Here is a 17,020-nt window from a genome sequence, read left to right on the forward strand (position 1 = left end):
ACTCCCCGAGCTACCCCTGAGACGCGGACACGGCACCTAGGATCACAAGTGACCCTAAGCTAACCCTCCAGGCATGACATGAGCATACTAAGAATAATAATAACTGATGCGGAAGCTAAATCATGAAAATTAAAGTAATAGGGAATACCCATATACTAAAATTGAATATATCAAATCTGAGAGTTAAATAAAAAAGAAACATCAAACTCAAATACTAAGTTGAATCTTAATATGTCTGAATATAGCATCTAGCTGACTAGAAGTGCTGGGACATGCCCCAGTTAAGTCTAGCAAAATTTGAACTAAAATACTAAAATAGTGAAATGATAACATGACTATTGTCCTCGAAGAATGAGGACTAACCACTGATACTGTTGAACTAGAGATCGGGAACCGATCTAAGCGTGATCTGGATGTTAAGAACCTAGTTATGTTTCTACGCTAAAACTAATAAAAACCACGTAGTTTAGGGTTAAAACAACGTAGTTTAGGGGTCCAATGAAATAGGAAAAGACCCCTGACTTAAAGTTGCAGACGGGCTGACCATGACCGTGAAAGGGACCATGGACCGTGAAGGCCCTCGTGGTCTTCACTTGGTCCTGTGGTTCTGAAGTCTAGGTCCACGTGCCACTACCACGACCCATGTAGAAGACCACGGACCGTGAAGGTCCTTGTGGTCCTCACTTGGGCTGAAGTCTGGAGGTGCAGGGCTAGGGGTTTATTGGCTGGCCTTCACGAACCCTTCCACGGCCCGTGTGGAGGACCACGATCCGTAAAGGTCCTCGTGGTCCTCACTTAGGCTTGAGGGTTTAAGGGCTAGTCTAGGGAGGCTACTGCCTCAATCTTCAAGGATGCCACCACGGTATGTTGTCAAGACCACGGCCCGTGAAGGTGCCCGTGGTTTGATGTCTAGACCTGATGAAGTCCACGTCAGGAGCACGGGCAGTTCAAAGGACCATGGACCCTATCACGGTCCATGAACCCCGCAATGGTTCACTAGTTCAGGTAAGTTCTGTAATTTTTTTCTGGGTCTAGTTTTCGAGGTGTTACAGTATCTCCCTCTTGGGATCATTCATCCTCGAATGAAAACTAAACTAGCTGAAATGGAGGGAATGAGTTGCAACCCTACGAAAATAAACACTGAAGACTGATTTTTGACTGAGCTAAGTTCCAAAAAATCATGCAAATACGCTAAAAATGCAAGAACAAACTAAAGGAACATGATACTAAGACTGATTTCATGCATGAATGACTAAAAAACTGAAGAGGGTCTATTACCTCAAGCTGGAGTGGAATCGGAAGGAAAGAGGTGAGGAAACTTGGCTTTCATGGTTGCTTCTCCTTCCCAAGTAGCTCCCTCTACGGACTGACTCCTCCACCAAACCCTGACTGAAGAGACTTCTTTGTTTCTCAACCTCCTAACCTGACGATCAAGAATCTCAATTGGTACATCTTCATAATAAATGGTATATTTCATAGCCACACTCTCTAATGGTACTACGGAAGCTAGGTCACCCACACACTTCTTCAATGGTGAAATATGAAAGACTGGATGCATTGCTGCTAAATCTGCTGGCAACTCTAACTCATAAGACACTTTACGAATCCTTTTTAAGATCCAGTAAGGGCATACATATCTGGGACTGAGCTTCTCTTTCTTGCCAAATCTTATCACCCTTTTCATAGGTGACATTTTCAGGAAAACCCAATCATCAACTTGGAACTCTAGTTCCCTTCTCCTTACATATGCATAAGACTTCTGGCGACTCTGGTCTGTCTTAAGTCTATCTCTAATGATTTGAACTTTCTCCATAGTATAATGGACTGAATCTGGCCCTATCTAGGTTGTTTCACCTACTTCAAACTAACCAACAGGAGATTTGCATCTACGCCCATACAATGCCTCATGAGGTAAGGTTAACCTGAGTACCAACACCTTTCTGAAATGACTTCCTGAAATGAGAGGTAAACTGAGGACCTCTATCTGAGATGATAGACAAAGGAACCCCATGCAACCTGACTATCTTATTTATGTAAAGCTTGGCATAGTCCTCCGCCGAATCTATAGTCTTGACCGCCAAAAAGCGATAAGACTTAGTAACTCTGTCAACTATCACCCAAATGGAGTCATGTTGTGTGCGAGTACAAGGTAAACCTGTGATGAAGTCCATGTTGATCACTTCCCACTTCCAAGTAGGAATGTCAATCTCTTGAGTCATACTTCCTGGTCTCTGATGTTCTACCTTGACTTGCTGGCAATTGGGGAACTTAGCCACAAAATCTGCTATATCTTTCTTCATACCATTCCACCAATAAACTTCTCGCATAGCACGGTACATCTTAGTGGCGCCTGGGTGAATAGAGTATCTATAGTTATGGGCTTCTTGAAGAATGTCTTGTCTCAACTCATCCACCTTAGGAACACATAATCAACCCTGATGGTGAAGTACACCATCTCCCCCTTGGGAGAAAACCTCCACTCTCTGCCAATGGATTGCACCCTTTAGCTCAAGCAGTATCGGATCACTGTCTTTTTTTCCTTCACTTCCACTACCAAAGAAGATTTTGCCCCATTCTGAACTGTTACACCACCATCTGATATGCTCATAAGACAAACTGCTAAGCGAGCAAGTCTGTGAAAATCCTTTGTTATCTCTTTTCTTTCTTCCTCAACATGTGCTACACTACCCATAGATAATTTGCTAAGATCATCTACTACTACATTGGCCTTAGTAGGATGGTAATGCACACTCATATCATAATCTATGAGGAACTCTAGCCATCTTCTATGAAGAAGATTCAACTCTTTCTGGGTGAACACATACTGAAGGCTCTTATGGTCTGTGTACACGTCTACATGAACACCATACAAGTAGTATCTCCAAATCTTGAGTACAAACATCACTGCTGCAAGCTCGAGGTTATGAGTTGGATAGTTCTACTCATGCACCTTAAGCTGTCAAGAAGCATAATCTATAACCTTCGCCTACTGCATCAGCACACAACCTAGGCCGATTCTGGAAGCATCACAATATATAACATAGCCATCTGAACCCTCTAGTAGAGTCAAAACAGGAGTTGTAGTCAACCTAGTTTTCAATTCTGGGAAGCTTTTCTCACAATAATCTGACCACTGATACTTGACCTTTTTATGAGTCAACTTAGTCAATGGAGAGGCTATGGATGAAAATCCTTCCACAAACCTTTTGTAATACCCCGCTAGACCAAGAAAACTTCTGATATCTTTTGGAGAGGTAGGTCTGGGCCATTACTTCACTGCCTCTATTTTCTGGGAATGTACTCGAATTCCTTCACTAGACACTATATGCCCAAGAAAAGCAGTTTACTGCAACCAAAACTCGCACTTGTTAAATTTGGCGAATAATTGGCGATCTTTGAGAGTTTGCAAAACAACTCTCAAATGACTCGCATGTTCTTCCTCATTCCTAGAGTAAATGAGGATATCATCAATAGAGATGATAACGTACAAGTCCAACTGTCCAAGTACTACTTGAACACTCTATTCATCAAATCAATGAAAGTTGCATGAGCATTGGTTAGTCCAAATGACATAACTACAAATTCATAATGACCATACCGAGTCCTGAAGGCTATCTTTGGAATGTCACTATCTCTGACTTTAAGCTGATGATAACCCGATCTGAGGTCTATCTTTGAGAAATGACTAGTACCCTGAAGTTGGTCAAACAAGTCATCGATCCGAAGGATGGGATATTTATTCTTGATAGTGACCTTGTTCAACTGCCTATAAACAATGCACATTCTGAGAGAACCATCTTTCTTCTTTACGAATAACACTGGTGCACCTCATGGCGAAATACTAGGTCTGATGAAGCCCTTAGATAAGGTTTTTCAACTGCTGTTTCAATTCCTTAAGCTCAGGTGGAGCCATCCTATATGGAGGAATAGAAATAGGCTGGGTATCTGGAAGGAGATCAATTCCAAAGTTGATTTCCCTATCGGGAGGAACTCCAGGAAGATCTTCTAGAAACACTTCTGGAAACTCATTAACCACTAGAACTAACTCAAGAGTTGGGGTTTCGGAGCTTGAATCCTTAACCTGAACTAGATAATAGAGATAACCTTTAGAGATCATCTTCTAGCCTTAAGGTAAGAAATGAATCGCATTGGCGCTAAACTACTACCCTTCCATTCTAAGATTGGTTTGTCTGGAAACTGAAAACGAACAATCATAGTTCTACAATTGACTGAGGCATAACAGGAATGTAACCAATCCATTCCTAGAATGACATCGAAGTCTACCATTTCTAACTCTACAAGATCTGCTGATGTCACTTTCTGAGAGACTGAGACAGGTAAATTTCTGTATATCCGTCTAGCTATAACTGTGTCACCGACTGGAGTAGAGACTGATAAAGGTTCTGAGAGAGTTTCTAGACTAACATCAAACTTAACTGCTATGTAAGGAGTAATAAAGGAAAGCGTAGCCCCTGGATCTAACAAAGCATAAACATCAAGATCAAAGACTCATAACATACTAATAACTACATCAGAAGAATTTTCCTGCTCCTGGCGAGCCTGAAGAGCATAGAGTCTGTTTTGGCATTGTCCGCCACCTGTACCAGAAGAATTACCCTACTGAGTAGGGCGACCTGCTGGTGCTACTGAAGTTGTAGACTGGATTCGATTAGTATTGCCTCCTTGGCTCAGTTTAGAAGGACAATCCCTCAACCTGTGACCAGACTGACCACACCTAAAATATCCTTCCTTTCCTGCAAGGCACTCGCCCGGATGGTTCTTACCACAATTAGGGCAAGTTGGGTAGAGCCTGATGCCCTACCTTTATGATCATTACGAAACCTAAAGGATGGAACTCTAGCTGATGAAGGTGCTGGAGTTGAAATTTTCTGCTGACCCTGCAAGCGATTTCCACCACCCGTTTTCTGTTGAGAATAGTCATAGTTCCCAGTTCTAGCCTTCTTGTTCTCCTTGGCATGTTCCTTAAGCTTATCATCCTCAACCTGCTGAGCATGAGTCATAAGCCTAGAAAGGCTCATATCTCCCAGCAACATAGCATTCCTACATTCTGTTTTCACCAAGTGTGACACTCCATAAAGTAACTTGTTCATTTGGGCCCTGGAATCAGCCACCATGTGAGGGGTATACCTGGAGAGTTGGGTAAACTTGAGCCCATACTCTTGGACTGTCATGCTACCTTGCCTTATGTTCCTAAATTCCTGAGCTTTCGCCTCCCTTAGCTCCCTTGGAAAAAACCGGTCCAGAATGGTTTCACTAAACCAATCCCAAGGGATAGGAGCTACATTTGTACCCCTGTTCTCCTTCCACTGAGTATACCAGATTTGAGCTACATCCTTAAGTTGGTAAGATGCTAACTCAACCCGATCATTCCCAATTACCTTTATCACTTCAAAGATCTTCTTGACGTCATCAATGAAGTTTTGGGGATATTCTCCAACCTGCGATCCTAAGAACTCTAGCGGATTCATCCTAACAAAGTTTCGCACTCTGGCTGCAATTGACTTAACATTAGCATTTTCTGGAACTAGAGCCCGCTGGTTATTCTGGTTGGCCACAATCTGAGATAACATCTGAATGGAGTTCCTGAACTCTGCATTCGAGACTTCCTGATCTGGGACTGGAAGGGCGGTGTTTGCATTTCGGTCGTTTGCATTCCTGGCGTCAGCTCTACGAGCAGGCATGATCACTGAAATGTAGGATGTTGAGTTAGAATGGAATTAGATCATACCTTAAGCACGATAAGAGTAACAAGAATATGAAGATTTTTCCTAAAACACCTTGTAGCCTCCCTCTCATTAGATGTGGTGCACTCTACACCTATGAAAATAACTCTACTTAGTGCGGCTTTTCAGACATCCTAGGACTTTTAAATCTAGTGCTCTGATACCAAGTTTGTCAGGCCCCGAGCTACCCCTGAGACGCTGACACGGGAGCTATGATCACAAGTGACCCCAAGCTAACCCTGCTGGTATGACATGAACATACTAAGAATAATAATAACTGTTGCGGAAGCTAAATCAGGAAAATTAAAGTAATAGGGAATACCCATATACTAAAATTGAATATATCAAATCTGAGAGTTTAATACAAAAGAAACATCACACTCAAATACTAAGCAAAATCTAACTATGTCTAAAAATAGCCTCTAACTGACTAGAAGTGCTAGGACATGCCCCATCTAAGTTTAGCAAAACTGGAACTAAAAGACTAAAATAGTGAACTGGAGATAGAGAACCGATCTAAGCGTGATCTGGATGCTGAGAACCCGGACCTACATCACGAGAAGATGTAGCACAGAGTATGCATCAGTACTTTAAAGGAACTGAAAATGCAGGATAGAGTAAAGCTGAAATAAATATATAACTGAACAAGCAAAAAAGCAAGAGCATAATCTGAACATGATATAGATACTGAATACTAAGCTAACTAAATGTAATGACCACTTTCTTACATGTTGATACAGAATACTGACTATACTGAAATGTGGTCAATGCAATGGAGTCTAACTAAACTGTAGGAGCTACTAATAACCGATAATAAAACTACATGAGCTAAATGTGAAATCCGATGTATACGCCTCATTGAGAGGACCCAATATACCCGGCCAAAGGTATAGAGGCATGCTGGCGTGATCACTAAAATGATGACCATAGAGGGAACTTACAACCTACGTGGCTCGTGGTTCTGAGACAATATGGGTGACTGACCCTAGTCCAACTTGATATTAAGCTACTCCCAATGGATTAGGTGATTAACACATTATGACTGAATTTCTATGATATAATCGATAGCTCAAAATGACATGCAAACTGAGAATAAACATTAATAAACTGAGAATGACACATTCAAAACTAAGGCATCTATATCTTAAATAACTGAAATATCTGGCCTAGCATTTGTAATTCAAGAACTAAAGCACTACATAGCTAGGGTTCTGAAATTCATGCAATAAACGAAGTAATAACATGCTAATCTAATTTGGAACATGTAATTAACTAATTTATGATAATCTGCTGAAGTTCTAGAAACCCTAGGTCTAGTTGATAATAGGGAATCAAGAAACTAACTGAAATTTAGGGATCTAATGGGGGAAAGGAACCCACTAGTGAAATCCCACATACCTGGTGATAAATTCCACGGAGATATCTTTCGATTTCGGGGATGGAACTGATGGAATCTTGTTGCATTCTTGAACTAGGATTGCTCGACCTCTTACCTCTTTTCATGTTCTAATTTCTAAGTTTTTGATGAAATATCTGACTTGGGTAAGTTCTAGTTATGTTTTTAGGCTAAAACTAATCAAAACTACGTAGTTTAGGGTTAAAACGATGTAGTTTAGGGGTCTAACGAAATAGGAAAAGACCAAAAGACCCCTGACTTAAAGCTACAAACGGGCTGACCACGGCCCCTTTCACTGACCCTGAAAGGGACCACGGACCGTGAAGGCCCTCGTGATCTTCACTTGATCATATGGTTCCGAAGACTAGGTCCACGAGCCACTACCACTGCCCGTGTGGAGGACCACAGACCGTGAAGGTCCCCGTGGTCCTCACTTGGGCTGAGGTATGGAGACTTAGGGCTAGGGTTTACAGGCTGGCCTTCAGGAACCCTTCCACGGGCCGTGTGGAAAACCACGGACCGTAAAGGTCCTCGTGGTCCTCACTTAGGCTTGAGGGTCTGAGGGCTAGTCTAGGGAGGCTACTGCCTAACTATTCACGAACACCACCACGGTCCGTTGTCAAGACCACGGCCCGTGAAGGTATCCGTTGTCTGATGGCTGGACCTGGTGAAGTCGAAGTCAGGATCACGGGCAGTTCACTGGACCGTGGACCCTATCACAGTCCATGAACCCTGTCGTGGTTCACTGGTTCAGGTAAGTTTTGCAAAAAAATTCTGGGTCTTGTTTTCGAGGTGTTAGAGACACTAATGGTAATTTGCATGTTTTTGTGTGAATTTATGTTTTTGCCCCTTCCCATAACTTTTGTGTAGTGTTTGTGGTGTGTTGGGATGGATTGCACACTTTTCGTAGAATTGTGTAAGTTTTTCCCTTTTGGTAGTTTTTAAGTTGAAAGAGTTGAGTTTGGTAAACATTTGGAGAATATGATGTCGTATGATATTTTCGTCATTTCAATTAGTTCCAAAAGATCCATTTTGGGCTAGTAGCAGGGTTGGTTCGGGTCTTGGGGCCTTTAGCGTAAGCTTGAGCTATTAGGCACGATGTTTTTCAAAGTTTGGCTAATATTTGACTTCGGTTAATGAGAATTCCATTGGAATGGTTAGCTTCAGAATTCAGAGTTTAGTCTAGAACGAACTTTTGTTCGGATCCCAAGGTGCTCTAGTTGATTTTGTGACAATTTTGCATCTTTTGGTTACTTTGTGTAAGTGTTGACTTAGGTAAATATTTTAATGAGACGATCTCCATTGGTTGTTTCGTCAATTTTGTTGAGTCTGAAAGGGAAAATGCATAGGTACTCCCCAGCCAAATGCCCGAAATCCCAGAGACACATCTAACCTTTACTAAGGTCCTATTACCCCCCCCCCCCCCGAACTTAATTTATCCATAATATTCTACCCCTTTTCGGCCTACGTGGCACTATCCTCGAAAAAAATGTCAACATGCGCTGGGCCCACAAGACAGTGCCACGTAGGCCAAAAAGGGGTAGAATATTACATATAAAATAAGTTCGAGGGGATAATAGGACCTTAGTAAAGGTTAGGTGTGTCTCTGGGATTTCGGGTATAGGCTGGGGGGGTACTTATGCATTTTCCTAGTCTAAAATATCAATTTTGTGGGATAGCATAGTTTGTTTGTGTTCAAGAGGTTCTAAACAAATCTTGATCCCCCACCATTGCATTCTCTTAACCTTAAGTGCAGTTGATGTAGTCTTTGTTGGTGCATTGTGCACTGCACTCTGCTTTCGTGAGCCAGGTCCCACCAAAAATATTGGAAGTTCTAAATATATTATCCCCATTTTCAGCTTATATTTTCTGCAACCACTCTTGAATCCTTCTTTGCAAGCACTAAAACAAATGTAGAATCTCTAAATTCCATTAGGCTTGCTGAGATCCTCATTTTCAATCAACTTCAAACAAACTAAAGTATTTGAATTTGTCCTTACGATTTCATTAAAATAATTCCACAATAACTTGAATCTATCAGAGATATGTCCATCGATTATTGTAATTGCCTCATTTCACCATCTATATTTAGATAATGGAGCATGTGCTCTTAACTAAATTCTAACGTGATTTCTAAATTTGGAGATCTTTCAATTACTGTTTGATTTTAAGACATCAAGATATCCTCTAGCTATGAACAAAGACGTTATGATTTTATTAATGTGGTTCAATTTTTATAGTTGTGGATGAGATTACATGTCTGTACTTGAAAAACACTATCTTTGAACATTTTAGAATCCATAATATCTTTGTCACAATCTTAATTTATAGGACAAACTGCTTGTATCATTTACTTATCATTCTTGCGCCATTTTTTATACCTTCCTTGATTGACTTCATGAGTTTTCACAACATTCTTGAACTCATTTACTTATTTGTCTTTGGATTGAACTCAAGAAAGTTCTTACTATCTGAATTAGGATTACTTTTTAAGCTCTTGAACGCTTTAGAGTCATCACAATCAGAATCTCCTTCTTTACGTGCCATCTATTTTCGCACTTCATCGCTAACTTCATATCCAGGTGCTCCATTTTTACTCCTTCATAAAATAGTGTGTTCTTCTGACAAATCATTACCCAAGTCTTCAAAATTGCCACCACTTGAACAATATTCAGTCCTTCCCTCTTTATCCTTACCTCCAGCAAATTGTTGATGTTCATTTGAACTATTGCAATATTGTCCTTGATTGAAGGTTTTCTTAACATCCATTCCGATATAAGAGTAATGTTCAAAGTAAACCTCGATTCCAATATAAGAGTAATGTTCAAAATAATGTCTTAAATGTTAGTGCTTCATAACACCATTGTGGATTACTTTGAAGTTGGTTTTAAGGCATCATGTATAGAATTTGTGGAAAAATTAAAAAAGAAGAAGAATTGACTATTATCTTTTTTTTACAACAGAGCCTCCCAGAATTGAAGACCTGAACTCTAAAAAACTCACAAAAGAGAGTTGTACCACCTAATGTTCGTAAAATCATTATCTTGAGCTTTAAACATGGTGTAAATTGATGATATTTTATCTAGTTTTCTTAGTATAGTGGCAATGGGGAGAAACAACCCCCAAATGGGCCCTGCAGCATGCAATTCGGATTTAGTCAGAGCTCCAATGTGGGCTCCGAACACCGGGTGGAAAACCAAAGAAAGACAATGGGGAGAAAAAAGTCAGGAAAGAGAGAAGATTTTAGCAGGAAATGAAACCCACAGTGTTCCTCACGTTGTCTGTAGAAGCATAGAGAAAGATCAAACTAGATCATGTTTTAAATACTTAAAGATTAAAATCGAATATGGAGACTAGTTAGATAAGATTAAAAGTCTCTTAGAATGTGTGTAAACATGAGTGATTGTGTGAGTGAAAGATGAGACTGATGAGATACAGAGGCTATATATTATACACATTGGATACAATCCAAAATTAGATCTCCATTCTTCAACTCCATAAATAGTTTCATTTCTATCTCATGTTGAATCTCCAACAAAGTTGAATTTCCGTCAACAGTACATCTAACATCTCTCTTTTTTCTAGATTCATCGTTTTCAAATTGTTTTGAAATAAAATCAACCAAATCATTATATGTAGTGTAATCCTTGAGAAAAATATCATCAATTTTATAACCATCGTATATAATTTAAAAAATCAAGTTTCAGAATGTCTCAACCACACAATGATATGTCATTGTCAATCTCAGATATAGTGATTTCGAAAAATTGAACAATACACTATTTAAAATGGAATATAAATTAAATAGAAGAAACGGAATAAAATCTTTGTGACGAACTAGGAGAGAATTTGAATTTTTTCGATATGTTAACTTTAGCTTAGGATACTTCATATCCTTGAAAGTCGTTACAATCGTGAATTACTTTTGTGATTAAATTATGTTCTGATATAAGAGTAATGTTCAAAGTAAACCTCGATTCCAATATAAGAGTAATGTTCAAAATAATGTCTTCAATGTTAGTGCTTCATAACACCATTGTGGATTACTTTGAAGTTGATTTTAAGGCATCATGTATAGAATTTGTGGAAGAATTAAAAAAGAAGAAGAATTGACTATTATCTTCTTTTTACAACAGGGCCTCCCAGAATTGAAGACCTGAACTCTAAAAAACTCACAAAAGAGAGGAGTTGTACCACCTAATGTTCGTAAAATCATTATCTTGAGCTTTAAACATGGTGTAAATTGATGATATTTTATCTAGTTTTCTTAGTACAGAACAGATTTTGTGCACAGAGGGAACACAGCTGCAACGCAGACTTGTTTCCTGAAAGCAGCCTGACTTTTCTCCTTCATGTTGCCAACTCTAAACCCTCTTAACCTCAAAGGTTCTTTTCCCAAACACTTGGGGTCATAAACCCCTCAACATACAGTGGACTCCACTCAAAAACACAACCAAATCCAGTCCCAAATCAGCAAGAACTTCAACAACACAACCAACAACTTCAACAACCAAAATAAATCTTTTCTTGGAATTGAAAACGAGTTGGTGTGTGGGGGTATGAACCAACCAACACTAAGGATCATAAAATCCCTCAACATACAAGAGATTCAACTCAAGAACAGAACCAAATCATGTCCCACAACCAACAATAACTTCCACAACACAACTAACAACATCAACAACAACTAACAACTTTAACAACAAATCCAATATTTTCTCAAATCATAAAATGAGCTTTGTGTGTGGGGGAAAGGATCAACCCACACAAAGAACTCACATACCTTGATAGGGATCACCCCTGACGATTTCCACGACGATCTTTGACGGAAACTCCTTGATGTCCTCTTCTTCTTCTCTTCTTTCTCTCCTTCTTCTCTTCTTCACCCTCAAGAACCCTAACTCGTACTCTTTTAAAATGGAACAAAAATTATCCACAATCAGCCTAACACAACAATATAAACTCAAAAGAAATGATTTGTGAAAAGACCAAAATGCCCTTAAATTTCCGGATGAACTCCCTGCCAACTGCCCAACTTTCAAAGGGCATAACTCGCTCATACGAACTCGGAATCGAGCAAACTCGGTGGCGTTGGAAAGATCGTTCCAAGGGCTTTCCAAACATAACTGGAACTACTCCTAGATCATCTTGAGCTAAGCGTTATGACTGCTCTTAGTTGGCCAAAAACTCACTGATTTCCACACTTAGCCAAATTTCCAGATTTTGAATTTAGCCAAATTTCCATATTCTAAACTTAGCCAAATTTTCAAATTCTGAATTTTTCCAAAAAATGACTACTTTCAATTTCAAGCTTCTTCATATTCATTTTAAATTGTCGGATGTTACATATACAACCTTAAAAAATACAATTAAATAACTTCTTTAATTCCCAGCAACTCAATAATATTGATGTAAAACAGAATTATCAGCACAAGTAAGCTTAGCCGGTACAAACACGACTATGCTCCCAAAACAGTGATTCTGGTCAGCCTAGTACCTCATGTCGCACCTTAGATTTGAAAAGGAAAACAGCAAAACTAGACTGTATAACCTTCCTGAAAGATGTAGCTACACCTCTTAAGGTTGCAACCAAACAAGAATCACCGTAAAATATATTTTTTATAAAAAGATATATTCAAAACACTAACAGCTGTCCATACAGGATTTCTAATTTCAAAATCTGGACAGAACTTGTCCTATGTTGCGTCCCATATTTCGATTCCATAACAGCTAAATTAGAGTTTTACATAAACATAAAAGTTGTAGGTCTATGAATTAGCTTTCCAAATCATATTTATTCACTGTAAACGGAGTTATAGAGGATGAGATATGCATAAATTACCAAACACTACCCAGCTCGTGAACAAATTTCGTCACTTACCAAAAAGAAGTGTGTCTCGAATTCCAGCCAAAAGAACCAAGTTTTCTCTTGTGATTTTGAAGAACAATCTATTTAGATATGTTTCAAAGGTTCTAAAGCTTGAGTAAAACGAAATTACTAAAGGAGGGGTGAAAATATATAGTCAAACAAGTGATGTTTATCCCTTGGACAGCTGTCCTTCAAAGGTGCTGCCCAAAAATTTGTGTGATGCCCAAAATGCATACATATACACCTATATATATATATCCCTCATCTCCTTTTTAAAGTTATGCATAATTCTAATTAGAATATTACCTAAACACCCCATCACAATCCCTTAAATTACGATCACAATTTATGTTAAGCAAGTTAGCAATTATCACAACATTTCAAGTTCCTAAAATGAGAGTAAAACATATTGTAGTAATTAGGAAATGGTAAATCGACATGCGACTCTTGGTTAATATTTAGGGGTGTTACATGGAGCATTGACAGAAGCAACTTATATCTGACTCTATACCTACCATTAACTCTTCACGCTTCTCAATTTTTGCTCTTATTTCTTCAGAATTTAGAACATTATCACACAAAATCTGCAAAATAATAATTTTATGCAATGATGTTCTAAATTCATAAGAAATAGGAGAAGAAATAGACAATGAAGAATCAACGGTAGGTATAAAGTCAATTATAAGTACAGGTGTTTCTTATGTCAATGCTTCAAGAATAGTTCATTTCTAATATACTAAAACTTCTGCATGTAAGGAAAAAGAAGCTATCGAGTTCTATAAAGAAAGAGTTTCCAAAGTCTTTTTTAAGCAGAGGTCGTAAAAACATCGTTTTACTCGTAAAATAGACTACCAACTGTGATCGTGGATGGAATGATACCATTTGAAGCTTGGAATTGCATAAAACCATAAATAATACATTTTTCGGTGTTTGGTTCATTGTGTTGTACTCATGTCCAGCTATCAAACGGTGCAAGCTTGATAAAAAAGCTAAAAAGAACATTTTTTGTTGGTTGTAGCTATATCTCTAAGGGCTATGAAGATTTTATAAGAAGAGATGTGAAGGTGGATGAAGATGCTTATTGGAATTCGAATATCTCTCAAGTCAGAAGGATTGATGTTCAACCTGCGTTAGAAGATTCAAATGAAGACTTGGAAGCGCAGAATGATAAAGATTTTTTTGTTAGACGTACTAGAACTTTTGCAAAAATTTGTGGAAGATGTAATCTTGTTTTCCCTAAACCTTCAAACTTTCAAGATGCCGGTGGGATTGAAGAATGGATGAGAGGAATGAAGGAGGAAATAGCCATGATTGAGAAGAACAAGACATGGAAGCTCATTGACAAACTTGAAAGAAAGCAAGTAATTGGAGTTAAATAGGTTTACTGAGTGAAGTTGAATGCAGATGGATCTATCAACAAGAACAAATCAAAGTAGGTTGATAAAGGTTATTATCGACATCTTGGAGTTCATTATTTAGATACTTTTGCACTTTTTGCAAAGATGGACACCATTATAATTTTGATTGCATTGGCAACACAAATGAAGTGGAAAATCTGCCATTTAGATGTCAAATCTGCCTTCTTGAATGGTTTTCTAGAAGAGGAGATTTATGTAGCTCAACCCGAAGTTTTTTAGTTCAAGAAAGTGACAATGAGGTGTATAATCTTCAACTGGTGTCATTCCATCCATTGCCCTTTTTGGTAGTCTATTTTGCAAGTTAATCTATATGTTTACCGCCTTTAGTCAATAAGAGTTTCTCAACTTTTTCTTCGTAGAGATCGGTAGCTTCTTGTTCCTTATAAGGAGAAGTTTAGCATATCTGGTATGAACAATTCTTGGTGCACTGACAAAAGCAACACTAGTACTTGTATCTAACTCGATACCTATCATTGTTTCTTCACGCATGTCAATTTCTGCTCTTATTTCTTCAAAATTAGAGACATCGTCACACAATATCTGCAAAACATGATTTTGTCTGATGATGTTCTAAATTCTTAAGAAGTAAGAGCATAAATTGACACACATGAAGAATCAATGGTAGGTATTGAGTCAGATATAAGTACATGTGTTTCTTCTATTAATGCACCAAAAATACTTCATCCCAGATATGATAAAACGTTTGCATGTAAGGAACAAGAAGCCATAGAGCTCTATAAAAATAGTTACAAAAAGTCGTTTTTTGGCAGAGGCAGTAAACACACCGATGTACTTGGAAAAGAGGTAACCAACAAGGGTCGTAGATGGAATGACACTAGTTTAAGCTTGGAATTCCATAAAACCATCAATAAGACATCTAAGGTGGTTGGTTCATTGTGTTCTACTCATGTACCAACTATCAAATGGAGTAAGCTTGATTATAAACTGGAAAAAGGAATTTTTGGTTGGGTATAGCTCTATGTCTAAGGGCTATATCATTTACAATATTGAATCTTAGAAAGTTTTTATACGTAGAGATGTGAAGGTGGATGAAGAGTCTTATTGTGATTTGAATATCTCTCAAGTCCGAAGGATGGATATTGAACCTGCTTTAGAAGATTCGAATAAAGACTTCGAAGCAAATGATGATGAAGATTTTTATGTTAGAGGTTCTAGATCTTTGGCAAAAATTATGGAAGATGTAATCTTGTTATTGTGGAACCTTCAAACTTTTAAGATGCCAGTGGGATTGAAGAATAGAAGCGAGCATTGAAGGAGGAAATAGCCATGATTGACAAGAACGAGCTGTGGAAACTCATTGATAAACCTGAAACTAAGAAAGTTATTGGAGTTAAATAGGTTTACGTAGAGAAGTTTCATGCATATGAATCAATAAACAAGAGCAAAGAGTACTTGGTTGTTAAAGTTTATTCTCAAAAGCCTGGAGTTGATTATTTAGATAGTTCTGCACCTGTTGCAAGGATGAACGCCATCAGTATTTTAATTGCATTGGCAACACAGATGATGTGGAAAATCCTTTATTTAGATGTTAAATCTGCCTTCCGAAATGGTTTTCTAGAAGATGAGATTTATTGAGCTCAACCCGAAGGTTTGGTAGTTTAAGGAAGTGAAGGTAAGGTGTATAAGCTTCAACCCGTGTCATTCCATCCACGACCTTGTTTGTAGTCTATTTTGCAAGTAAATCGATGTGTTTATTGCCTCGACCCAAAAAGACTTTGGCATCATTTCCATAATAGAGCTCGGTTGCTTCTCATTCCTTGCAGGCAAAAGTTTTAGCACATATGGGATGAACTAGTCTTGGTGCACTGACAGAAGAAACAGTTGTACTTATATCTTGCTCAATACCTACCATTTATTCTTCACCCGTCGTCAATATCTGCTCTTATTTCTTCGTAACTTAGAACATCATCACATAAAATCTGCAAAACCATGATTTTCTGTGATAACATTCTAAATTCTATAGAAATAACAGCAAAATTGACACGCATGAAGAATCAATGGTAGCTATTGAGTCAGATATAAGTACAAAGTGTTGCTTTTTTCAGTGCACCAAAGCAACCGAGCTCTCTAAAGAAAAGTTGCCAAAGTCTGTTTTAAGGGTCGTGGATGGAATGACACATTTTAAGCTTATACACCTTACCTTCACTTCCTTGAACTACAAAACCTTCGGGTTGAGCTACATAAATCTCCTCATTTAGAAAACCATTCAAGGCAGATTTGATATCTAAATACCAGATGTTCCTTCCAGATGTAGCTCAGTACAAAGGTTTTGTAGTTCCTTCAAATAGTTGTATATGGTTTGAAGCAGGCTCCAAGGGCTTGGTACAGCATAATCGATGTTCAATTGGCAACCAATGTTCCGAAACAAAATGACAATGATGCTACACTTTTTGTGTAGATACTTCTTAATGATGGAGCCGAATAGTGTGATGCTTCATATTTTAGAAGTTTGATTGGAAGTTGTCTTGGCAGCTCAAGACCTGATTTAATGTATGCTGCTAGTTTCCTTTCAAGTTTAATGCAAAGTCTCAGCGACATTCATTTTATTGCTGTGAAAAGAGTGCTTAGATAC

The 17,020-nt window shown here is 38.4% G+C and overlaps 2 protein-coding genes across 2 annotated transcripts; one reads left to right on the plus strand and one right to left on the minus strand.

Moving 5' to 3' along the window:
- Positions 1 to 4,509: 4,509 nt before the first annotated feature.
- LOC125834274 (uncharacterized) lies at positions 4,510 to 5,702 on the minus strand. Its single transcript, XM_049513437.1, has 4 exons — positions 5,400 to 5,702; positions 5,203 to 5,327; positions 4,823 to 5,118; positions 4,510 to 4,598 (listed from the first exon to the last, which is right to left on the minus strand). The coding sequence occupies exons 1-4, from the start codon at positions 5,700 to 5,702 to the stop codon at positions 4,510 to 4,512; spliced, it is 813 nt and encodes a 270-aa protein (XP_049369394.1).
- Positions 5,703 to 10,245: 4,543 nt separating this feature from the next.
- Positions 10,246 to 16,023, plus strand: LOC125834275 (uncharacterized). Its single transcript, XM_049513438.1, has 4 exons — positions 10,246 to 10,419; positions 13,969 to 14,370; positions 15,446 to 15,628; positions 15,787 to 16,023. Exons 1-4 carry the CDS (start codon positions 10,246 to 10,248, stop codon positions 16,021 to 16,023), a joined length of 996 nt encoding a protein of 331 aa, XP_049369395.1.
- The last annotated feature ends 997 nt before the right edge of the window (positions 16,024 to 17,020 follow it).

Source organism: Solanum verrucosum, unplaced genomic scaffold, assembly GCF_900185275.1.
Source record: "Solanum verrucosum unplaced genomic scaffold, falcon-dt-bn FXZP01000026.1, whole genome shotgun sequence".
Classification (NCBI taxonomy): domain Eukaryota; kingdom Viridiplantae; phylum Streptophyta; class Magnoliopsida; order Solanales; family Solanaceae; genus Solanum; species Solanum verrucosum.

Coding starts and splice junctions, on each gene's coding strand:
- LOC125834274 (XM_049513437.1), bottom strand. CDS start 5,702: ATGCCTGCTCGTAGAGCTGACGCCAGGAATGCAAACGACCGAAATGCA. Junction 5,328..5,399: donor AGATCTTTGAAGTGATAAAG/GTAATTGGGAAT, acceptor TGGTATACTCAG/TGGAAGGAGAACAGGGGTAC. Junction 5,119..5,202: donor CAGGAATTTAGGAACATAAG/GCAAGGTAGCAT, acceptor GGCTGATTCCAG/GGCCCAAATGAACAAGTTAC.
- LOC125834275 (XM_049513438.1), top strand. CDS start 10,246: ATGGGGAGAAACAACCCCCAAATGGGCCCTGCAGCATGCAATTCGGAT. Junction 10,420..13,968: donor CCCACAGTGTTCCTCACGTT/GTCTGTAGAAGC, acceptor ACTCATGTCCAG/CTATCAAACGGTGCAAGCTT. Junction 15,629..15,786: donor TGGCAAAAATTATGGAAGAT/GTAATCTTGTTA, acceptor GGAGTTAAATAG/GTTTACGTAGAGAAGTTTCA.